The 26,160-nt window shown below is 39.7% G+C and overlaps 1 protein-coding gene across 1 annotated transcript in view; it reads right to left on the reverse strand.

The window, feature by feature from the left end:
• Positions 1 to 26,160, reverse strand: part of LOC136874474 (anoctamin-5-like) — a 190,700-nt gene that overhangs the window by 94,032 nt on the left and 70,508 nt on the right. Inside the window, exon 8 of the mRNA XM_067148135.2 lies at positions 17,830 to 17,929. Coding sequence (XP_067004236.2) covers positions 17,830 to 17,929 — 100 coding nt within the window. The remainder of the gene's footprint in view (positions 1 to 17,829; positions 17,930 to 26,160) is intronic.

Genomic DNA, 26,160 nt, shown 5'->3' on the forward strand with positions numbered 1-26,160 from the left:
GCCAAGCAGGCATCAATTTTTAGTGATGAGACAAAGTCTCTTAGTGCATTGGCACTGCCGGTGGCTCCAGTTAGCCTACGCAGTGGCCTCCACGGTATGCACTAGCCAGCGTATTGGTAGGTGTGCTAGGTACCAACTGACGAGCCCACCCTAGCACACGAGGGCGAAACGCTGGCAACCAAGAATGAGCTAGCTGGAAAATTTATAATGTCCAATAACGGACCATTTATATTGGTATTATAAATTTGCTCATTCAGGACAAATATTTCAGATTCCCTATGGGAATCAACATCTATATCATCTGATGGCCAAGCAGGCATCAATTTTTAGTGATGAGACAAAGTCTCTTAGTGCATTGGCACTGCCGGTGGCTCCAGTTAGCCTACGCAGTGGCCTCCACGGTATGCACTAGCCAGCGTATTGGTAGGTGTGCTAGGTACCAACTGACGAGCCCACCCTAGCACACGAGGGCGAAACGCTGGCAACCAAGAATGAGCTAGCTGGAAAATTTATAATGTCCAATAACGGACCATTTATATTGGTATTATAAATTTGCTCATTCAGGACAAATATTTCAGATTCCCTATGGGAATCAACATCTATATCATCTGATGGCCAAGCAGGCATCAATTTTTAGTGATGAGACAAAGTCTCTTAGTGCATTGGCACTGCCGGTGGCTCCAGTTAGCCTACGCAGTGGCCTCCACGGTATGCACTAGCCAGCGTATTGGTAGGTGTGCTAGGTACCAACTGACGAGCCCACCCTAGCACACGAGGGCGAAACGCTGGCAACCAAGAATGAGCTAGCTGGAAAATTTATAATGTCCAATAACGGACCATTTATATTGGTATTATAAATTTGCTCATTCAGGACAAATATTTCAGATTCCCTATGGGAATCAACATCTATATCATCTGATGGCCAAGCAGGCATCAATTTTTAGTGATGAGACAAAGTCTCTTAGTGCATTGGCACTGCCGGTGGCTCCAGTTAGCCTACGCAGTGGCCTCCACGGTATGCACTAGCCAGCGTATTGGTAGGTGTGCTAGGTACCAACTGACGAGCCCACCCTAGCACACGAGGGCGAAACGCTGGCAACCAAGAATGAGCTAGCTGGAAAATTTATAATGTCCAATAACGGACCATTTATATTGGTATTATAAATTTGCTCATTCAGGACAAATATTTCAGATTCCCTATGGGAATCAACATCTATATCATCTGATGGCCAAGCAGGCATCAATTTTTAGTGATGAGACAAAGTCTCTTAGTGCATTGGCACTGCCGGTGGCTCCAGTTAGCCTACGCAGTGGCCTCCACGGTATGCACTAGCCAGCGTATTGGTAGGTGTGCTAGGTACCAACTGACGAGCCCACCCTAGCACACGAGGGCGAAACGCTGGCAACCAAGAATGAGCTAGCTGGAAAATTTATAATGTCCAATAACGGACCATTTATATTGGTATTATAAATTTGCTCATTCAGGACAAATATTTCAGATTCCCTATGGGAATCAACATCTATATCATCTGATGGCCAAGCAGGCATCAATTTTTAGTGATGAGACAAAGTCTCTTAGTGCATTGGCACTGCCGGTGGCTCCAGTTAGCCTACGCAGTGGCCTCCACGGTATGCACTAGCCAGCGTATTGGTAGGTGTGCTAGGTACCAACTGACGAGCCCACCCTAGCACACGAGGGCGAAACGCTGGCAACCAAGAATGAGCTAGCTGGAAAATTTATAATGTCCAATAACGGACCATTTATATTGGTATTATAAATTTGCTCATTCAGGACAAATATTTCAGATTCCCTATGGGAATCAACATCTATATCATCTGATGGCCAAGCAGGCATCAATTTTTAGTGATGAGACAAAGTCTCTTAGTGCATTGGCACTGCCGGTGGCTCCAGTTAGCCTACGCAGTGGCCTCCACGGTATGCACTAGCCAGCGTATTGGTAGGTGTGCTAGGTACCAACTGACGAGCCCACCCTAGCACACGAGGGCGAAACGCTGGCAACCAAGAATGAGCTAGCTGGAAAATTTATAATGTCCAATAACGGACCATTTATATTGGTATTATAAATTTGCTCATTCAGGACAAATATTTCAGATTCCCTATGGGAATCAACATCTATATCATCTGATGGCCAAGCAGGCATCAATTTTTAGTGATGAGACAAAGTCTCTTAGTGCATTGGCACTGCCGGTGGCTCCAGTTAGCCTACGCAGTGGCCTCCACGGTATGCACTAGCCAGCGTATTGGTAGGTGTGCTAGGTACCAACTGACGAGCCCACCCTAGCACACGAGGGCGAAACGCTGGCAACCAAGAATGAGCTAGCTGGAAAATTTATAATGTCCAATAACGGACCATTTATATTGGTATTATAAATTTGCTCATTCAGGACAAATATTTCAGATTCCCTATGGGAATCAACATCTATATCATCTGATGGCCAAGCAGGCATCAATTTTTAGTGATGAGACAAAGTCTCTTAGTGCATTGGCACTGCCGGTGGCTCCAGTTAGCCTACGCAGTGGCCTCCACGGTATGCACTAGCCAGCGTATTGGTAGGTGTGCTAGGTACCAACTGACGAGCCCACCCTAGCACACGAGGGCGAAACGCTGGCAACCAAGAATGAGCTAGCTGGAAAATTTATAATGTCCAATAACGGACCATTTATATTGGTATTATAAATTTGCTCATTCAGGACAAATATTTCAGATTCCCTATGGGAATCAACATCTATATCATCTGATGGCCAAGCAGGCATCAATTTTTAGTGATGAGACAAAGTCTCTTAGTGCATTGGCACTGCCGGTGGCTCCAGTTAGCCTACGCAGTGGCCTCCACGGTATGCACTAGCCAGCGTATTGGTAGGTGTGCTAGGTACCAACTGACGAGCCCACCCTAGCACACGAGGGCGAAACGCTGGCAACCAAGAATGAGCTAGCTGGAAAATTTATAATGTCCAATAACGGACCATTTATATTGGTATTATAAATTTGCTCATTCAGGACAAATATTTCAGATTCCCTATGGGAATCAACATCTATATCATAAGTGGTATGTTCCGAGCTGTCAGCGGAGAAATAGCGTGGAATGACATTAGTAGACGAATAAGTTTGAATGGTGTTTATAAAAGTAGGAAGGATCACAATATGAAGATAAAGTTGGAATTCAAGAGGACAAACTGGGGCAAATATTCATTTTTAGGAAGGGGAGTTAGGGATTGGAATAACCAAGGGAGATGTTCAATAAATTTCCAATTTCTTTGAAATAATTTAGGAAAAGGCTAGGAAAGCAACAGATAGGGAATCTGCCACCTGGGCGACTGCCCTAAATGCAGATCAGTATTGATTGATTGATTGATTGATTGATTGATTGATTGATTGATTGATTGATTTATTGATTGATTGATTGGTCAGCATTAATTGTAGTCCCAGCAGGCATAACATCGACCAACAATACCCCTTTTCGATCCCAAAACACTTGTCATGACTTTACCGGAAGACCATGTTTGCTTGAATTTCCGCGGCTTTGGAGAAGAGGGATACTGCCACTGGCGTGATTGTTGCTTGGTCTCAGGTGTAAAGTGGAACGCCCAGGTTTCGTCATCCATGACAATTGAGTCCAAAAAGTTGTCCTGTTCGGCTGCAAAACGTTGAAGAAATGCACGGGAAGAATCAACGCGTTGCTGCATGTGGTCTTCAGTCAGCATGCGTGGCACCCATCTTGCACACACCTTCCAGTATTTCAACTTTTCCGTTAAAATTCTGTGAGCGGAGCTTCAGGAAACCTCAGGAACCAAAGTGCAGAGATCATCCAGGGTGATCCGCCGATCTCCACACATGATTTGCTCAACCTTCACGACTGTCTTGATGGAAACTGACAGTCTCCCGCTCCTTTGTTCATCATGAATTTCAGTCCGACCGGCTGCAAACTCTCTACACCACTTACGAACATTTTTGACATCCATGCACGACTCACCATACACTTCTTAGCGATGGATTTCAATCAGTTCAGTACCTTTTGTGTTCAAAAAACGAATAACTGCCCGCACTTTGCACTTGGCGGTAACATCCAATGGGAGCTGCATTCTCAACGGCTGCCAAGCCAAGACTGAGTGCCTCAGCATGGCGTGCGCATGTTTATATGCAAACGCGGGAAACACTCTTCACAATATTGTGACCAACAGCCACACGAACAGAGTTATGTATTTATAAAAAAGTAGGAGACCTTATTTTTGGGATTACCCTCATATGACCAACGCTCTAACGCTCATATACTCGGTTCACGTTGTTTCCTATCACCCTGAATTTATACTTTACAAGTAATGAAGGGAATAAACAAGTGACTAATCAAGTCATATATAAAAAGACAGGAACATGTAAAGGAACACTAAGTAAGATAAACACAATTAAGACAGCAGTGTATGAAGATGTGAAGATTGTCCTTGTCCTTCTGTGTTTTCATGTTTGTCCTCGTCTCCATTTTCTGTTGCTCCTTCTGGTCATACAACAACAAAAAGCAGGCACGTTTGAAACTTTAAACACATGGCAAGGTAAAGATAGGCAATTCAGGGTTGTGCAAGCAGGGACAGTTTGTTCTGCAGAAACATATACATAAGAACTTCGTTCATGCGAATTAAGTGAGACCGGAACTGATCCGGATTGTCAAAACTCTGGATAATCCGTAAAACTAAAAAGCAAATATAGTACATGTTATACAACATATTAACATAAGTTGTACAGTGATACATTTTTCAAATGTACAAAAAATATAAAAACACTTTTCTTACATTTACGACTTTGTTTTATGCAGTAAAATAATGGGTAAGCTTTATTTGTTTTACATTTCTATAGTGTTTGCGCGCAGCATGATCATGAAGATGTTTTAATAACATCAGTTCTGCCAGTGTGGTTTCAATCAGGGATTCTAAACAGGCCATCAGTTTGTCCAACTGCATTGTTGCATCTCCATGAGCCACTCTCTTTTGACGGAGTGCCGGTTTCATTTTCAAATTCACCATCACTCTCGTCATTACCTGCTGAGGAACAAGAGGGAATAATTTATTCATCTGTCATTATACCGTAGCCTGAATTACAGACATTTTTCAACCAGTCATTTACCTCATTCACATCTACGTCCGAGCATTTGGGAATGTGTGCAAATGTGTCAAGGAACAGAAGGGTCTACAGTTTTCCATTCTCAATTCCAGGCAAATGCCGGGATGGTACCTTTGATTGACCATGGCCGACTTACTTCCAATTGTTGTCCTTAACTATCCTTGGCGGAAAAGACATTCAAAGAGAATCAACTCCATAAAAGAAATACTGTACAAGTAAAATAAATGTTTATTATTTTTGATCCAGATAAACTGGAGATCCGGATTAATGAGGGCCGGATAAGCAAGGTTCTTGTGTACATGCATGAAGTATCACTTTTGTATACTAAATTTATGTTTTATTATAGGTGTATCACTGGTACCTCAATAATGATAAGCTCTATATCGTATCCTGTAAAATTCATGTAATATCGTATTATCGTTAAAAATTAAATAATTGAAAGAGGTTCAACCTATTCAATACATAGGAAAGAAATGTAGTGATTACATTTTATTTAATAGTAAAAATAAATGGGACCGGTTTCGACCCTAGTCCAGGTCATCGTCAGCCGTAAAAACATGTAAAACAATGCATATGAAAAAGAAAAAGATTAATTAAACTCTGGATCGGTATAAGATGAAACAGTATGTAATATTAAGAATGGTAGTATCATTGCGTGTGCCATACTACCATTCTACTACAATCTACTACAATCAAATATCTCTGCCCCCAGTCCCTAGCAGGTGTACGGTGGTTGGGGGTGCTAATAATCTCCAGGTATCATTGCGTGTGCCATACTACCATTCTTAATATTACGTACTGTTTCATCTTATACCGATCCAGAGTTTAATTAATCTTTTTCTTTTTCTTTTTCATATGCATTGTTTAACATGTTTTTACGGCTGACGATGACCTGGACTAGGGTCGAAACCGGTCCCATTTATTTTTACTATTAAATAAAATGTAATCACTACATTTCTTTCCTATGTATTGAATAGGTTGAACCTCTTTCAATTATTTAATTTTTAACATTAATACTTTCAATACGGAACAATGAAATTTTTATCTTTAAATATCGTATTATGTAAAATCTATACATACCAGGACATAACCATTGACATTCTTGAAATCAGCACATCATTTTTCATAAAAAATCTTTGTTTTCACCAAGACAGCAGAATCGTTGCAGGCCAGTGAATAGGATAAACACAAAGAAAGTGGCAGTTCTCTATGTAATGGCAGCTGATGAATGGACTAAAATGGCATTCAGAAAGGCAAAGCGAAACTACTTCAATTCATTTTCCCCAGGATATCATCAGTATTGTTAAACAATCAAATATCTCTGCCCCCAGTCCCTAGCAGGTGTACGGTGGTTGGGGGTGCTAATAATCTCCAGGTTGGCCGTTATAAATATATGCGCTTGGAATGTGAGACGATCTACAACACCATCAGAGAAATGCATGGACTCAAAATAAAAATCTTGGCAATAAGCAAAATGTGATAGCCTTGATCAGATAGTTGCAGAATTTACACATTTAAAACACTAGGCTGATTTTTGTGACCACGAGTTTGAGAGAACGGCTGAACTGATTAACATCATAAGGCATTCTGGCGAAAGCTCTTGGCCTGTAGATTTGTAAAGCATCTCTAAAAGCATAAAAAATTCTTGCTGTATATTTTTAAATTATTAAACAAAAATGTAGCATTCTGATTGGCTAATGCGCTCGCCAATACTTCAAGGCTGCCTGAACCATGATAACACTGAGCAGGTGGCACGATACGGGAGGCCTGCTGTGATTGAATCATCCCCTGCAACTTTGTTGTTCTTCAGTTTGCCAGGCTGAGTGGCTCAGACGGTTGAGGCACTGGTCTTCTGAGCCCAACTTGGCAGGTTCGATCTTGGCTTAGTCCAGTGGTATTTGAAGGTGCTCAATTACATCAGCCTCATGTTGGTATATTCACTAGCACATAACAGAATTCCTGCGGGACTAAAATCCGGCACCTTGGCATCTCTGAAAACCTTAAAAGGAATTAGTGGGACGTAAAGTAAATAACATTATTTATGTTCTTCAATTCCAATTCCTTTGTTTGTTTCTTTGTTCTGGAAGAATTTTTGGCCATTTATCCCTGGGTTATCACAGTACAACAGTTCCTAAAAATAGCTTACTTCAAATGAACAATCACCTTCATCAACATCCATAGAGTCCATTTTGCTAGTGGTTTTACGTTGCACCGACACAGATAGGTCTTATGATGATGATGGGATAGGAAAGGCCTAGGAGTTGGAAGGAAGCGGCCATGGCCTTAATTAAGGTACAGCCCCAGCATTTGCCTGGTGTGAAAATGGGAAACCATAGAAAACTATCTTCAGGGTTGCCGACAGTGGGATTCGAACCCACTATCTCCCAGAAGCAAGCTCACAGCCGCGCGCTCTTAACCGCACGTACTAAGCATGTCGCAAATAGCTATAAACTAGTCTCGAAACTCGCGACGCACGTTTGACTGAACATGATAGCATTTTACAACTTGTAAAAAGCTAGCAGAGAGATAACGCAACTCTATTTGAGGAGTCTCCTTTCAGCCAGACCTATAAGTGTTGTTTACTGCCATCTGTTGAGTTTTCTTATTATTCCGTGCTCTGGTGACACTGGATCTCTGACCATTTAATATACTCTCAGCACAAAAATTAGGGAAACAGGTTTTTAATGCTCTGTAGAATGTCGACAACTGCACCAACCTGGGCTCAATGTTTGGGAAGCCAGTCACTGCCTGTCACAAGACAGGACAAAGGGCGAGTGATAGAGGAGTAACACCTCTTCAAAATACCTTGGTCCAGCTGACTCGGCTGGTAGTCCCATATAAGGGTCCCTTGCCAGAGTTACGGTGAAGACCTCAACTGGAGTGAAGGTGGAGAAGAGGGACTTCGGAATGGTGGAACTGAAGGAAGAGGCAACCCTCCTATTCGGGGAAAATAGAACAGGAACTGCTGCCTTGTAGTTAGAAGTGGGAAAGTGGGAACTTCAAAGGCTAAGGGAAGAAACCCCAACAGAAAATCAGTAGACCTGGCTACTTAGAAGGCAGCCCCTTCATCAGGTTTTGGGTGCTGAAGGCCAATAACCTACACGCCCGAAATTAACCCATTATAGAAACATCAATGAATAGAAGCCGGATGGATAAAATGGATTTGACCTTTAGCATGAAATTGCACATGAGAATTGGAATGTGGAATGTGCAGACAATGTGGCAGGCAGGAAGATTGGCTGAAGTATCTAGGGAGATGAAGCGATACAGGTTGGACATACTAGGCTTGAGTGAGACGAATTGGGCTGGGTTCAGTGAGATAAAGACCCAGGAAGTGGACACGCTGCTGTACTCGAGAAGAGAAGAAGAACATATAGGGGGTGTTGGATTACTGATCACTCAAAAGACAAGTAAGAGTGTGATAGAATGGTACCCAGTCTCAGAAAGGATTGTCGTAGTTCGATTTGCATCAAGAGTTGGACCAATTACAGTGGTGCAGTGTTATGCACCGACAGAAGCAGGAGAAGAAGAAAAAAGAGCAATTTTATGGTCAGCTTCATCGAACCCTGTTAAAGGCAAAGAAAAGGGATATTATGGTCGTGATGGGAGACCTGAATGCGGAAGATGGCAATGATAACCAAGGAGTAGAAAATATAATGGGAAAACATGGTATAGGTAATAGAAATGAGAATGGTGAAAGATTTATGGAATTTTGTAGTAACCACAGGCTGGTGATAGGAGGCACTACCTTCCATCATAAGAATTGCCATAAAGTGACATGGGTTTACCTGACCATAGAACAGAGAATCAGATTGACCATTTCATTATTAGCAAGACATGGCGAACCTCCCTGTTGGATGTGAGAAACAAGAGGGGCGCAGATGTGGAAAGTGACCATCACTTAGTAGTAGCTATGCTCTGACTGAAGATTGAAAATACTAAGCACATGCATCAGAAGAGGAGGATAAAGTATAACTGGGATAAACTGAAGGATAAGGAAGTGCAACAATATTTTTCACTAGAATTGAGTAACCGATTCCAACAGCTAAGAGAGGAAGAAGGACAGGATATTGAACATAATTGGAAGAGCATAGAGAGTACCTACATTAATACCTGTGGAAAGGTCTTAGGCAAAAGGGAGAGAGGAAGAGAGGAATGGATTACTTCTGAGACATGGGAAGCTGTGAAGCAAAGGAAGGAATGTAAGAAAAGACTCAATACCGCAAGAACACAAGAAGAGAAGGTACAAGCTAGAACTGACTTTAACGAACTTAACAAAATAGTGAAGAGGAGATTTCGACATGACAAACGAGCATTTATCAATAATCTTGCAACACAAGCTGAGATGGAAGCACAAAACAATGATAGTAAGACCCTTTACCACAATACCAAGAGACTAACAGGAAATTTTTCTAGATCTGACAAGCCAGTGAAAGCCAAAGATGGGAGGTTATTGTCCACACAAAAGGAACAGCTAGAAAGATAGAGAGAAAACTTTCTGGAGATCTTGAATTGTGAAAAAATCGAGGAAGAGGAGACAGAGGTGATGACAGAAGAAGAGCTGGAAGATGTTGCTATCAGTAGAGAACCACCATCAAGAACAGAGATCCAAATGGCCATTAAACAACTAAAGAATGGCAAAGCGGCGGGTATGGACAATATCACACCAAAGGCCTTGAAAGTGGATGTGGGTACTTCAGTCGAGATTCTGTTCCCACTTTTCAAGAAGATTTGGGAAGAAGAGAAGATTTCCACAGATTGGAAGAAAGGACTGTTGATTAAGCTTCCGAAGAAAGGAGATTTATTAGAATGTGATAACTGGAGAGGGATTACCCTCCTTTCGGTACCAAGTAAGGTACTCTCACGAGTAATTCTAGAAAGGATGAAAAAGCAAGTTAACTTAAGGCTGAGGAAAGTACAAGCAGGATTTAGAGAAGGTTATTCCTTTACAGACCAGATCAACACACTGTGCATAATTATAGAACGATCCACGGAGCTGCAATTGTCACTGTATCTACTATTTGTAGACTTTGAAAAGGCGTTTGATAGCATAACGAGGAAGATGATGCGGAAAGCCATGAAAGAGTTTGGGATTCCAAAAAAAGTTATAAAGATAACCCAAGAAATGTACGAGAACTACACAGGTCAAGTTTTTGATCAGGTGATGTTGTCTGAGCCCATCCCAGTAAACACAGGAGTTAAGCAAGGATGTTTGCTGTCACCTATACTATTTCTGATGGTGCTGGATTTTATGATGAAGATGGCAATGAATCGCTGAAGAGGAATTCAATGTGGACTGACAGACAGGTTGGAGGACTTGGACTTTGCGGATGACTTGTGTTTGCTAGCCAGCAGTTTTAAGGATATGTAAGCAAAGCTGAATGATATAAAAACCAAAGCATCAGAGGTGGGATCGAAGATAAATGGAAAGAAAACCAAAAAGATGCGCTATAATAATCGAAACAAGGCACTATTATTTTTAGGAAACCAAGAGATCGAGCAAGTAAAGCAGTTTTGCTACCTGGGAAGTATAGTCACCCCTGAGGGAGGAACTATAGAGGATATAGGAAATAAAATAAAATAAGGCTAAAGGAGCATTTGTAATACTGAGACCAATCTGGAAATCAAGGAAACTTAACACCTATACCAAACTACTTATCTTCAATATGAATGTCAAGTCAGTACTGCTCTATGGGTGTGAAACATGGAAAACTAACAAATAACTGATTAGCAGACTTCAAATGTTTGTGAACAGAAGTTTGAGGAATATCCTGAGGATATGGTGGCCACAAGAAATCCCCAATTAAGAGTTGTGGAAAAGAAACCATTAAACACCCACTGACATTGAGATGCGTCAAAGGAAATGGAAGTGGATCAGGCATTCATTACGGTGAGATAAAGTGACAACATAGCAAGACAAGCCTCGGAATGGAACCCAGAAGGTAGTAGGAGAAGAGGCAGACCAAGTAACACATGGAGGAGGATTGTAATAGTGGAAGGAATGGAGAAAGGAGGAAAGACCTGAATCGAGATCAGGACGATAGCACAGAACAGAGTCCAGTGGCAGAAGTTCATTGATGCCTTATGCTACATTTAGAAGATACAGGAAATAAGTCAAAATTAAGTCAAGTAGAATCTCGACATATGTATTTGTGAAAAAAAACACATGAACTGCATGCATTATTTAATTAGTAACAACAAAACCATCGCCATTGCATTTAACAATTCACCACACAACAGATGAACTACCACAATCACAATGTAAAGTTCTTGCTGAACAGTCTGCATACCCGAGCGATAGTTGTCTAATACTGTGTTGCACCTCCCCTAGGTTCAATTACAGCTGCACACCTGCGTGGCATGCTGCGTATGTAATGTCAGATGACTGCCTGTGGAATCGCATCCCACTCCTCAACCAGTGCTTCATTGAGATTGTGTAATGTTTGTAGAGCATTTTCGTGCTGCCGAATCCGTCTCTGCAATAAATCCCATAAGTGCTCCAGCGAATTTAGGTCTGGGCTCCTTGCAGGCCACTCCATCACAGAGATGTGCAATCGTTGGAGATGATCTCTGGTGTTTCGTCCAGTATGGGCTGTCGCACTGTCATGCGTCAACATGAAATCAGGCCCTAACCAAGAGCAGCAGGACCAATATGGTCGTTCACGATGTTCCTGATGTACACTGCAGCATTCAGATGGCCAGGTACCACCACAAGATCCGTACGATTATCAATCATGATCCTCCCCACACCATGACCGATCCACCACCATGTCTGTCCTTTTCCTGCATAAGACCTTCAACAAATCACTGTCCTCAACGTTTCCACACACATTGACGGGCATCCGGTTCATTTAAGGTAAACCTGGAATCATCTGTAAACATTACCTGACGCCAGTGTCTCAGTTGCCAGTGATGAAGTTCTCTGGCAAATGCAAGATGAGCTCTGCGGTGCTCCCTAGTGAGGGGGGGTTACATGAGCAGGTTTTCTAGAGCGTATGTTATCCTCTCTTAATCGAATGGTATGTACACACAGCTGAATGCCAGTGGCCCTTGTAAGGACACTTCACAGTTCCCTGGCACTGCTGGAGGGCCAGCGTAGTGCTGATAACCGTAGGAATCTGTCTTGTTGAGTAGTACTTTTCCGTATGTGTCCTTGTCCACGGTGTCTAACATACCCCCTGTCTCTGCATAATGATGCCAGAGCCTGTGCACAATAGATGGAGACACTCTGAGGTCATTAGTCACATACCGCATTGTTCTCCCTTCTTGACATAAGGCAACAGCTCGGGATAGTTCCGCTTAGCTTAAATGCCGCATGCTGACTGTCTCATAATCAAATAATACGTATTAACATCAAAAATAGTGTGGCGAGAGTGGCTCATGTACTGCAGACTACTTTATATTGAGACCCAATGGGACTGAAAGCATGTTTATGTTAAATAGGGTAACCTTTATGCAATTAAATCGCGACTGCATTATTGTGGTATGTAGCAATTCGTATAAACCTGTACATATTTCATGCTCCACGACATAAACTTTTACAGCATTTCAAACATTTGTTCCCCTAATTTTTGTCAAAGGATATAAATTTCATGATGATTCATCCGTATTGAACTGTGATCACAATAATAGTTAAATACAGTATTTTATTTTTAAGGTCCACCTTTTCATTAACTATGCAATGTTTACATTACATCTCTGTTCAGGGACTAGTTTTGACCTAACTGTAGGTCATCAGCCATAAAGCAAATCGCACAAATACACCAAATAAAATTACAACCTAATGGAGTAAACCATGATGAAAAAAAAAAAGTCATTTCAGACTAACAATCTGAACTTATTTTGGAATCTAATTCCTACCCTTACAACACACAATTTCAATAGCAGAATGGAAAAGCTGCTGAAAGAAAGTTTGGAAGACGATTCCAATATTGTGTTATGCAAAGTATCGGGACCTGGGGTTCTGGAAAGTCCTACCATCAGCAATGAGGGTCAGTTTTAACATCCTTGGAAACGAAATTGACTTTCAACCTATTAGGTACACTTATATGTAAAATACATTTCAAACGACTGTCAAATGAAGTACCATTTGCTAAATAAACGAACGAACGGACGGACGGATGGACAAATAAATAAATAAATAAATAAATAAATAAATAAATAAATAAATAAATAAATAAATAAATAACCTATTAGGTCATGTTACATGTACATATTGAAGAGATGTTAAGTACAGAACAAAAATGGCCAACCGGACACCAGTTGGTCCGAACCCACAACCTCCCAATTTCATGTTGGTTGCTCTACCAATTGAGCTATGATGGCCTAGGTTATATTTATTCTGTTGAAAAGGATCTAAGCAACAGGTCCGGCACTATTGCTATCACACTGTAGAGTCCATACAAGTCGCCCGTTGTGGGCCAAGTCAATGAATATTGAATTTTCACAACTGCATTATTATTGAAATCGACTTTCAACCTATTAGGTCATGTTATACATGCATACAGTAGTACGTACTGAAGAGATGTTAAGTACAGAACAAAGATGGTCAACCAGACACCAGTGGGATCCGAACCCACAACCTCCCAATTTTGCGTCGGTTGCTCTACCAAGTCAAAGGATGTTGAATTTTCACGACTGCATTGTAATCGAAATCGACTTTCAACCCATTAGGTTGTATTATATGTAAATAATACATGTTGAAAAGATGTTAAGTACAGAACAAAAATGGCCAACCAGACACCAGTGAGATCCGAACCCACAACCTCCCAATTTTGTGTCGGTTGCTCTACCAATTGAGCTATGGTGGCCTAGGTTACATTTGTTTTTGTGATCAGTGTTCAGACAGCTGCTTTTCATTGCTTCATTGTAGTTTGAAGATGTCATGTATCGTTTTATTTAATTTTGGAAATGTGAAAACTTAATATATTGTTTTTACTATTTTATCTTTTGGGACTGGTGAGAAAAATTATTTATTTATTATTTGGAACTATTAAACAACATTGCAAGAATTATGTTCAAAGAAATTGAGGTATTTAAAATTTCATGTACTTGTGGTTGTACCAATTGTTTATTGTAACTAGCATTTGTAGACTTTAAGGTATTAACTTTTGTGGCATGGTGTAGCTACATGTGCCGTTTTTAGTAGGATGTTTCTTGTTATTTCCAGTTTCATCAGAAAGAAATGTTCTCAAATTTATAAAGGACTTACCTCATCAAAAATTAAGAGACGTTATTGGTCATAATAAGGACTGTTTTAATTGGCGAATATGGATGTTGGCTGTAAATGCGATTATCCCATTGGTCGCCTGGTGACCAGGCCATTTCTGGCTTCGGGCTCCTCGTGAGAGTGAAGCGTATTTTCTGGGGCTTTAACATCTGACTGACCTAGCGAGTGGACGCGCTCTGCGTCCGTCTCATCTCGGGACTCCAGTCCAGGATAAGCGCTATTTATTGTTGTGTTTCGGCTTTTAATGTGTTTTATGCAACTTCTGTTAAAATGTAAATTATTATTAGTGCGTTGGTGTTTACCTTTGATATTCCACATTCGCCAATTTAAATATCAAATTTGTTTTTGGAGGCAATTCTCTCTTCTGATTCAGTGAATTGTAATTAATGTAAAATTTATCTTTCTTTTCTGGATTTACGATATTGTCAGTCACTTGTAAAATTTTATTTTGCCTCCCATAGTTATGCATCAGCCTCTGGATGAAGTTTAATCTCCTTCTGTCCTTAAGAGTTTGATTATTCAGTTAGTGTCCTTTTTTTATTTGATTTGAGGATTAATATTATGTACCTCATGTGTATTAGTTTTACATGTTCTTAATTTTCATCTGCTATGTCAATTACTTATTTGCTTCATTAATTTGTTGGTAGCTTTATCTTCTTTTGTTAATCATTAAACTAAGATTGAAGGGTGACCGTCGGTTTCCTCCTTTTCCCCACAACGAATACGATCCCATGGACCTCAATAGGGTTTCCATGCCACTTCCACATCATTTCTGTAGTTGTCGTTTGAACTACCTGTCTGGCACTATTGCCATCACACTGTAGAGTGCATACAAGTCACCCAAAGTGGGCCAAGTCAATGAAAATTCAATATACATATCCTTGGAAACCTTTCAAACTTAACTTCAAGCAGAAATTTTTTGCATGTTCTTTAAACATAAATTCACTACTGAAGACTGAAGACTGGCAAAGAAAAATAATTAGAATTCCTTCTGGAGTTAAATTCAAGACTTAGCAGTACAAGAAACCAGATTTCTGGATGAGAATATCACAGACACAAAGAATTATAGGATCTTTAAGGGTAAACCAGCCATTAAAATTTGGAAAATTATGCTCTTTATGTGCATAAAAGAGTACTAGATAATAGAACCAATTCAAATCTAGATCGGAAAGAGTATCCTTTCAAACAATTACATGCAAAAATAAGAAGTATACTTTTGTTAACTGTCATGCACCAATAAATGTAGACAACAAGTTAGAGTCACCCCTTTCAAACAATTACATGCAAAAATAAGAAGTATACTTTTGTTAACTGTGATGCACCAATAAATGTAGACAACAAGTTGGAGTCAGAAGGCCAGCGCCTCAACTGCTGGCAGAAGAAAAAATATGCAAGATGGAATGGGCTTATGGTATTACTAAGAATTTTTACAACAAAAAGTCCTCATCTAAAAGTTTTACAACATTGAGCATCACAGCAGATGCTCGTGAATATTTTCAGATTTCCCACTAGACCACAGTGGACATGGACGTCCGCTTGCAGAGGATAAAAATAAAGTTTTGGTCCACAGAGCAAAACTTAAAAAATAAAGTGTTTTGGCAACCAATGTGTTAATATAAGGCACTTTAATATGGTAGCGAAACTAGAATGTCTATACATGAGCGATAGCCTAGTATTAAATTATAGATCAGATAAGCTTGAAATATTAGAAAGAAGAGCTATTAGAAAAATCCTGGGTTCAATGAAATGAACAGAATTGTGGAAATGAAGAAGTAATGAGGAAATCTATCAGAACATAGAAAACATAAGGATAAGGACACTGTTAATTTTTTGTCATATCTTTAGGATGTCTGAGAAAATATTAACAAAAGAGATATTCGAATACCTTTGGGAGAAAAAGACAATAACAACCTGGATTCAAGAAATCAAGAAATATTTGGAATGAAAAGAAGAAGAAATCAAAGAAAGATATTTTTTATAAATAAAGTGTTAAATATGGAAGGATCCCAAGGCAAAATGGATAGGAAAACTGATACAAAGTGGTCTGAGGAGGGAAAGAAAAACACAGCACATGGATAAAGGAGGATTGGGAAGAAAGGAAAAGAAAACATTAAAGGCTGAAAAAATTGGCATGTGGTCCCTACCAGGACATAGCGGGAAGAGAGAGAATAATCTATACTAATATATAAAAAGTTGACTGTGAGTTTGTGTATATGCAATGGGTAATTTCAGAAACAGACTGATTTTAAAATTTTTTTTTCACATTTGAAAGATAATATAATTCTGGGTAACATAGGTTAGTATTACCCTGGAATATCAAAAGGTACCTATCTGGGCCCTTTGGTACATTATCACTGGCCAATATGGGCAAAATATCAAATTTGTCGGACAAGAATGAGACAAAGCTCATTTTGTGCCTCACGATGCGGAGAACAAGACTTGGTAGGTCCCTATAGGACACCATATTTTAAGGCATTAAAACTAACTGTTCTCGAGATATTGGCACCACACTCCTCCACTGTAGGAATCAGACAAAGAAATGACTGGCTATAACAATGGCAATGTCAGCTCAAGGGTTCTAGAATACAGGCCTGATGTTGGAAGCAGGCACATGCGTGAGCATAGGCAAGATCAAGGAGAGAATCTGTTTAAACATTTTAAACTTATAACTAGCGTTAATCTGCAATCTGGATCCACATTTCCATACTCTTATTAGCATAATGATTGTGAATAGTACCAAAGTGCTTCCACTGTTTATAAGACTAACTTCTATCCAGCATTAATCTGGCGAGATATTTATGGTTACAGGATCCATATTTCCATATTCTTATCACCATAATGATGTGAATAGCACCAAAGTGTTGCTTTCGCTATTTACAAGTCTAAGAAGTAAAAGGAATATCCTCAACAAAACCTGGTCATAGCCAAGGCCATGGCCCTCTTCATGTAATATTAAATAGCATGCTATATGAAACATCATCACAGTCAAAGAAACATCAGTAATTCTTGTTGCAGAACCATTTTTTTGTAGCTATTATTGTATTGCCATTTTCTTCATCATTTGTGGATGTTATAAATTTCAAATTAGGTTGTTTTCCCCATATTCATGCAATTGCTCACACATTACAAATAAAAACCCAATTTATCCCTACATTCTGCACACCTCTATATTTTCTAGGACTATGTCTTTAACAGGCACAGAAATGATTAGAATTTAGCATCCACATATATATACTGTCTACTCAAAATCCTGTGATGTTCCCTTAATGCTGTAACTTTAAAAGTGACTTAAAAAAATTGTTTCACATTCTTTCCCCTTCATGTCACTTCTCATTGTAATCCTTTTTCTGCTTATCCTATGCATCAGGAATATCTATCAGGGTCTCAGCATGTTATTATCATGACATGTAACTTATAATTAAATATTTCTCCAGATGTGTTTATAAAAAATTTATTTCAAGATCTTACCTTTCCACTATCATCATATTTTGCTCGAAGGAGAATTTGCCAAACCACTTGACTTCTCTGAGCTGATGTGTAGAACAGTTCACGATCTTTCACCAGGAATCTGAAAGAGAAAATGTGTATTTCTATATTAATGTTATAGGATGACATAAATGGAGGAAATATTTCAAAATTTTCCTGAAGAATCTGGCATTTACACCTGTGGTCTAATGCATTCCATCAAGTGATTTCCTAATGTGAACTTTGGTCTCTCACATGGTCTAACATGAGACAAGCTCTTCTGCGACTGAGATTATTAAACATAATAACATGGTTAGAAACCATGTTATCAAGTAACCATGATGACTGATGCCGACAAAATAAAAGAAAGGGTGACCATAAAAGATGGTATAAGATATATACTCAAGACTCAGAATAAAATATTGCCATGGCAAGGTTTGTTCTGCTGTGATAATGAAGTAGACAATATAGCCAGCAACTCTACGCTGAGTGATGGGTAGCGGGAATAACCCAAACCCTAAAGGAGCCAAATGTTTTGGGTGGATGAGCTCCTTCCAAATGGTGGAGGAAATGCCACTGGAACCCACTGGAAAACATCTGTATTCCATGTTAGGAGCAGCTGCAAGCGGTGTCTGTTCTTCATGTTAGAGTGGCTGTATTCATGCCAGACAATCAGCGAAAAACCACCCTAGTGTAATGTTTCCCAGGAAGTTATTTTGGAGAAAGTACACAGAGCCATGCTCCTAGTCGCGGGCATCCCTTAAGTGAGCATGGGGTGTTACAATTCCCCCGGTGCAACATAGTTAAGCCTAGATTTCACATTACCACTTGGAATATTAGAAGCCTGAATGCAGCAGGAAAGTTTGAGTACCTAGTACAAAAAGCCAAGACAAATGCAAATTCACATATTATTATTAAGAAATGCACCCAAGTTGTGTATTATGTTACAGTACATAAGTTACATAAGTAATTAAGCACAATAGTCTATCAGGGGTATTACTCGTTTTTTACAAGTGGTAATGTGGTAACGATCACAAGGTTGATCGCACAACTCACATATACAGTTATTTCCGGGATCGTGAAAACGCTTGTTCTTGCATACTTTGTGGTGGTACCCATGCACAGCTATTGAGGTCACCAGGTGTCGCAGGTCTTGATTCGTGTTGGCCCAGGATCTATTTACCATGGCTTCTGTAGTATAAAAGTCCAGCCAGATTTCTCTTCATTTCTTTTGTCTTTCAAGGAGCAGTTTATGACATAGATGTTGATTCCCATAGGGAATGTCATCTGATGGCCAAGCAGGCATCAATTTTTGATAATGAGACAAAGTGTCTTAGTGCATTGGCACTGCCGGTGGCTCCAGTTAGTCTACGCAGTGGCCTCCACGGTATGCACTAGCCAGTGTATTGGTAGGTGTGCTAGGTACCAACTGATGAGCCCACCCGAGCACACGAGGGCGAAACGCTGGCAACCAAGAATGAGTTAGCTGGAAAATTTATAATGTCCAATGACGGACCATTTATATTGGTATTATAGGAGCAGTTTATTCGAGCTGTCGGTAGATGGGAGTCTCATACGCAGTTCTTCTACAAAGAACGGTTCTCTTGCTAGCTCGTACACTAGCCTCAACTTTGTGTGTTTCGAAATACCTAGAGCGGCTTTCAAGAATCTTGATCTAACTGCTTTCAAAATCATTACATCTTCTAGACTTAACTTATCCCAAATAATATCTATTCCGTATGTTGCAATGGGAACTATTTTTGCGTTGAATAAGGCCATAGCGCTTGTTAATCATAATCTGTATAATTCTTTGATGTCAAAAATTGCTTTTGTGGCAGATGCTGCACGGGATTTCACGTGTATTCTGAAAGATCTGGTGGTGGTTTGCAGAGTTACTCCCAGGTATTTGAAGCTGTTGACTGTCACAAGAGGTTTCGGTCCTAGATATATCCTGTCCTCCGCAGCTTCTCGGCCTCCGTTGCGGAATGTCATCTGTACAGTTTTCTCGGTGTTAATTTCCATTTTGTTTTCCTGTGCCCACTTCTCAAGTTGGTTTATGGCTCTTTGCAGGTTGTAGGTGGAATTCGATCCAATGACCATGTCGTCCGCATATATGTAGATTTTTATATCTTCCGTCTCTTGTCTAATCATCTGTACAACATTGTATGTGGCGACATTAAATAATAGGGGGTTTAATGGGTCTCCCTGTAGGACGCCGTTGGTCTGAGTTATTGTTTTCAATGTGGTTATGCCATCTGTGATCTGAATGAAATTGGCTGTCATCATGTTATGGATCAGTACAGTGAGCTTATTTCTTCCTGTTATTGTTTCCAGCTCCGAGATTAGGATACGTCTGTTTACTGTATCAAAAGCTTTGGTGTAATCTACAAAGACTACATGGAATTTTCCTTGAGGATGCCTTAATGTATCTTCTATATCATCAATTAAGTTGTTAATGGCGTGGAGAGTGCTCCTGCCTTTTCGGAAACTACATTGTTCTTCCGGAATCCTGTGTTCTACTTCCTTAGAAATTTGCTTTGTGATAATGCTTGTGAGTATCTTCAATATGCATTTTTCCAGGGCAATTCCCCTGTAAGAGTTCGGGTCCACTGATTGCCTTTCCCCTTAAATAGTACCTTAATTGTCGAGATCCTCCATATTTCTGGCCAGGCCCTGGAATTTGTCATCATAAACACAACATAAAAACCGTGTTTGGCACCGCTAAAATTGCTCACAGTCTGAGTAAAACCAAGGACAAATTGTCCCCACTTTTACATCCTGGGGTATACGAAATTCCCTGTACTTGCGGTAAGGTATACATCGGCCAAACATGTCGGTCCATTGGTACCCGTATCAAAGAACATGAACGTAATATTCGTCTCAACCAACCAGACAAATCGGCCATAGCTGAACACGCTCTATCGTCGGGTCATCATGACATGTTCCAAGATGCTCAAGCTCTTAACCACACTAGACACTACAGGTTCAGGATTATATGGGAAGCTGTGGAAATACGTAGAAATCCTAACAATTTCAACAGGGACACCGGCTATCAATTAAGTAATACCTGGTTGCCAGCCATTAAGAATTTATGTAGGTAGTTTACTTCCCTGTCCCTTCACTATTTTCATCTCGTCTCAGTGTTTTCCAAATTCGTACGTTCCTCGTCGCCAGATGTTTCATTCCAGGCTTGTGTCTATGCCATACACCTACCAATGTGATGTGTTAAGCAAACACATTATGTGAACCGCTTAGACTGAATGTGATGATTCAGTCAGCTTCCGCTTCAAACGCTAGCGTTGCCACGTCCTGGGGGCCATCTGGTGGCAATTGAACGTACCATTTTCTACTTCTTCTTCTTCTTCTTCTTCTTTTATGACCACATAGGATCACTTTAGTCAGTCCGTCGTTCAGGTCTCTTTGAAGGGATTGTTCGGGCTTTGCGGTCCTCCCAGTACTTCTTCAGACGCTCCGATCTTCGTGCCCTTTCCTCAGTTGAAAATGTGCGTGTTGTTGGTTTGTTTTGTGTAAGGGTAAAGCGGAGGTTTGTATTCTTGAGTTTTGTATTCAATTTTATCTTATTTTTGGTGTCTTCTGTTGTAAGGCCTATTTCCTTCAGATCCTCTCTTACTTCTCTGATCCATTTACATCCTGTTGTGGTATTTTTTGAGACGAGATTGTGTTGTACTAGTTGTTTCAGAAGTCTCGAGTCCTGCATCCTCATGATATGTCCAAAGAATCCCAGTCTCCTCTTACGCATAGTATCTGTAATGGGTTCTAGCTCTTTGTACACGACTTTGTTAGGTATTAACCGCCACTGTCCATCTTTCTGATATTTTTTGTTGATACAGGTTCTTCCAATCCTCCTTTCAATTTTCTGAAGTCTGTCAGTCTTTGATTGTTTATTCAGGTAAAAGAGTGTTTCTGCTGCATATGTAGCTTCTACTTCTATTATAACGTCCAATTTAAAGTGTCATTGTTTAAGAAGCCTTTCACGTGGACAGTCAAGATTTCTTCTGAGGACGCAGAACACAGTTCCCTGCAAAACGTTAAGAATTTCACCTTATTTTCTTGACACAGCATAAGCCCAAAAGCCTATACAGTATCATGTTTTTAAGTACGGGCCGTGAAAGCATTAATGACAACAAGGAATGCTTTACTATTCTGACTGATCCACAAAACCATGACCACAGAATGGAGTTGGAATTCTTGTATTATCTGAGTATAAAAATTTTTTCAGGAACTTCATACCTATTTTAGAACAGATGATGTTACAAATTCAAAATCATCCCTTCAGTATGAACACTATACAAGTAAACATGTTCCTTCCACAGATAAACCTTATGAGAATGAAGTTGAGGCATTCTGTAAGATGATGAGCAATGTACATAGCAGACTTAACAGCAATGACATCACAAGAAGATCAATAAGATCAGGTGACTTTTATGCCAAAATTGGACAAGGCAAAGATTTGACTTAGTAGGTAAGTATGGACCAGGCATAGATAACAACAGGGGCAAGAGGCTATTTAAATTTTGTCAAGAAAATGAAAATCTGGAACAAACTGCCCAAATGTTATTTGTACACATGGATTTCACCTTAAGAGGCCAAATCCAATGAATCTGTAAAGAACCAGATTGATTATATTCTAATTGAAAAGCTATTTAGGACCATGATCAAACAAGTGACTACATATCCTGGTGTAGACATTGGCTCCAATCATGTTTCAGTAGTAGCAGATGTACTGTTTAGATACAAGACTGTTCAACTGAAACAGTTTTTAAACTACTAATTACAAGATACTACAAGAGAAGTAATTGAAGAAGGGTTTAACAGTACACTAGGGGATGGCTTACTCATAAATGTTGATAATACCAAAAACATGTTGGATGATATTTGTAGAAAACGTCCGGCTCCATGGCCAAACGGTTAGCGTGCTGGCCTTTGATCACAGGGTTCCCGGGTTCGATTCCCGGCAGGGTTGGGAATTTTAACCATAATTGGTTAATTCCGCTGGCACGGGGGTTGGGTGTATGTGTTGTCTTCATCATTTCATCCTCATCAAGACGTGCAGGTCACCTACGGGCGTCAACTCGAAAAACCTGCACCTGGCGAGCCGAAGTTGGCCTCAGACACTCTCGGCACTAAAAGCCATTCGCCATTTCATTTTTCATGTAGAAAACATCTAAGGACAACAGGACAAAATGAGGATATGGATGACAGATGAGATACTGAAGCTGATCGAACAAGGAAAATGAGCAAAATGTAGTGTACAAGTTTAGCAGCAGATACAAAGGGAAATCAGAAGAAATACCAAAATAGCTAATGGAAAATGGATGGCAGAAAGGTGCAAAGAACTGACTGAGATAATTCATAAACTGGATAACTTCGAACCACACAAGAAGTTATGGGAGATAGGAGGCTTATACAAAAAGCCAACATCAACCACTCTCCTCAGTGATGTCAACAGACCCATTCTGGATGAATAAATCAAGTTTGGGGATGATAAAGATGAGAATATGGATTTCAGCACTGCTGATGGCCTAGAAATAATGAAGGACAAACTGTTGTATGCTCTAGCTCTAACTCCTAATATTAAAGTAGGGGAGACTAGGGAGGTCTGATACATAGGCAGGTATGATACAGTTGGGTAATTTTTTGTTTATACTATTGGTAGGATTTAGTAACTTCCTCCAAATACAGTAGAGACAATACGCGACACTCTGCGAGATATCGAGGGACAGCAATTAGAGCTCTCTCTCTCTAGCGGAGTGACCTGGAGTTACTGATTCTGAGAGCACATGTATTTGTTTGTGAAGTTTTTGGTGCTATTTATGCATTTGCCTTAAGTTAAGATAAATAAATAGTAGCGTGTATCATTCCTAGATATCTCTTGTCGATATGAGTGGAAAGATAATATGTGTTGCGTTTGGCTGCAATAACTATGAAATGCATAAGGATTCACGGTCTTTCTTCCATTTCCCTCGTGACAAGAAAATGTAAATACTGTGTTTGCATTTCTTCCTGTCACAAAGATATTTTTATAGTACTTCCTAAACTTCTGACTGGCGCGACCCTCATTTTAACTGGCTTAAAAATATAATAGGCTTATTTTATTGTATAGTGCAGCAGTTAACCTTCAATACCGATGTGTTGTTGTAGGTGTGATCAGTGGGTTTTGATTTAATTCAGGAAGATGCATATGTGTGTGTGGCTGGTTGTGTTCCAAGTTACCCCATTAGGAATGCCGTAATGCGTTGTCAAGCACTGAAGAAAATATGGATGATTTAAGAAATGTACATATTTTGTTGAAACAATATGACTAGGCAAATTTGCTTTACCCTAATGTAATGGCAAGTATTGCTTATAGGGAAACTTTGAATGTTTTTGCGACCAAATTTTTAGATTTTCGTTCTGTTAGTAGGCTTCAAGCTAAAAGGAAAATTGTCCAGCTCTTAAATGTAAATTCATTGAATCATGTGTGTAAGGAATGTGCCCATATTTTTATTGACAATTGTCCTAATGTGATGATACAATGCTTTTAAATGAGAAGAAAAGACCAATCTAGCCGTGAAAGTTCAGGCAGGTATGCTAAAGCAAAAAAGGTAATGCATAAATTAAAAATCAAGCCCTTTTACACCAGTCCATTTCACATCTTGACTATATGTCTAATTTCAGTCTTTAAATAATAACCTGTTAAATAATTCTTCATTCACTTATCCAGAATTGCTTTAGTAACTTTGAAGTTAATATCTTAATAACACTTTCTTTCTAGTCATAATTTATTTATCCATTTTCGTATATACATTTCCATTGATATTTGAATTTAGTGCAAAATTCCAGGTCATGCCACTAGGACTGCCACTTGCGAACTGTCTCCCATTTTAACAAGGCTAAATCTGGAAGTGTCGCATATTGTCTCTACTGTATTTGCTTCCTCCCCCTAGTACCCATTTCCTGTTTGTTACTTCTTGTTAGTTGTGATTCTGTAACAAAAGCAGAAATTGTTTTTTGTCACATTATCTGTTTTCATCAAGTGAATGTAAGGTATGTGCTTTGTCTTTAACGTATTATTTCACAAGGTTAATATCTTCTAATGCAAATAACTTTCTTCTGGTGAATAGTAGATATATTTAAATTATTATAACAAGTGTTGTTATTAACATTGTATTCATAACCTCATTCTGATGTAAAATTTTATCAATAAATGTGTATTGGGGAGGACTGATACACTACAACTCCCCTGATTTATAGGTGCTGTTACCAGTATATTGAAATCAAGATGACAGTAGATCTATGGGCTATTTTATACATAGGTATCAAGGTTAAATTTTGAAATTACTTGATTACATTTTTACATTACAGTTGCCAATGTTACATACATACATACATACATACATACATACATACATACATACATACATACATACATACATACATACATACATACATACATACATTATCATTATAGACTGTTATGCCTTTCAGCATTCAGTCTGCAAGCCTCTGTGAATTTACTAAACGTCGCCACAATCCTCGATTTGCAACTAGTGTTGTGGCCTCATTTACTTCTATACCTTTTATCTTTAAATCGTTAGAAACCGAGTCTAACCATCGTCGTCTTGGTCTCCCTCTACTTCTCTTACCCTCCATAGCAGAGTCCATTATTCTCCTAGGTAACCTATCCTCCTCCATTCGCCTCACATGACCCCACCACCGAAGCCGGTTTATGCATACAGCTTCATCCATCGGGATCATTCCTAAATTAGCCTTTATCTCCTCATTCCGAGTACCCTCCTGCCACTGTTCCCACCTGTTTGTACCAGCAATCATTCTTGCTACTTTCATGTCTGTTACTTCTAACTTATGAATAAGATATCCTGAGTCCACCCAGCTTTCGCTCCCGTAAAGCAAAGTTGGTCTGAAAACAGATCGATGTAAAGATAGTTTCGTCTGGGAGCTCACTTCCTTCTTACAGAATACTGTTGATCGCAGCTGCGAGCTCACCGCATTAGCTTTACGACACCTTGATTCAATCTCACTTACTATATTACCATCCTGGGAGAACATACAACCTAAATACTTGAAATTATCGACTTGTTCTAGCTTTGTATCACCAATCTGACATTCAATTCTGTTGAATTTCTTACCTACTGACATCAATTTAGTCTTCAAGAGGCTAATTTTCATACCATACTCATTGCACCTATTTTCTAGTTCCCAGATATTATACTGTAGGCTTTCGGCACAATCTGCCATTAGGACCAAATCGTCAGCATAGGCCAGACTGCTTACTACATTTCCACCTAATTGAATCCCTCCCTGCCATTTTAT

Source organism: Anabrus simplex, chromosome 1 (genome assembly GCF_040414725.1).
Source record: "Anabrus simplex isolate iqAnaSimp1 chromosome 1, ASM4041472v1, whole genome shotgun sequence".
Classification (NCBI taxonomy): Eukaryota; Metazoa; Arthropoda; class Insecta; order Orthoptera; family Tettigoniidae; genus Anabrus; species Anabrus simplex.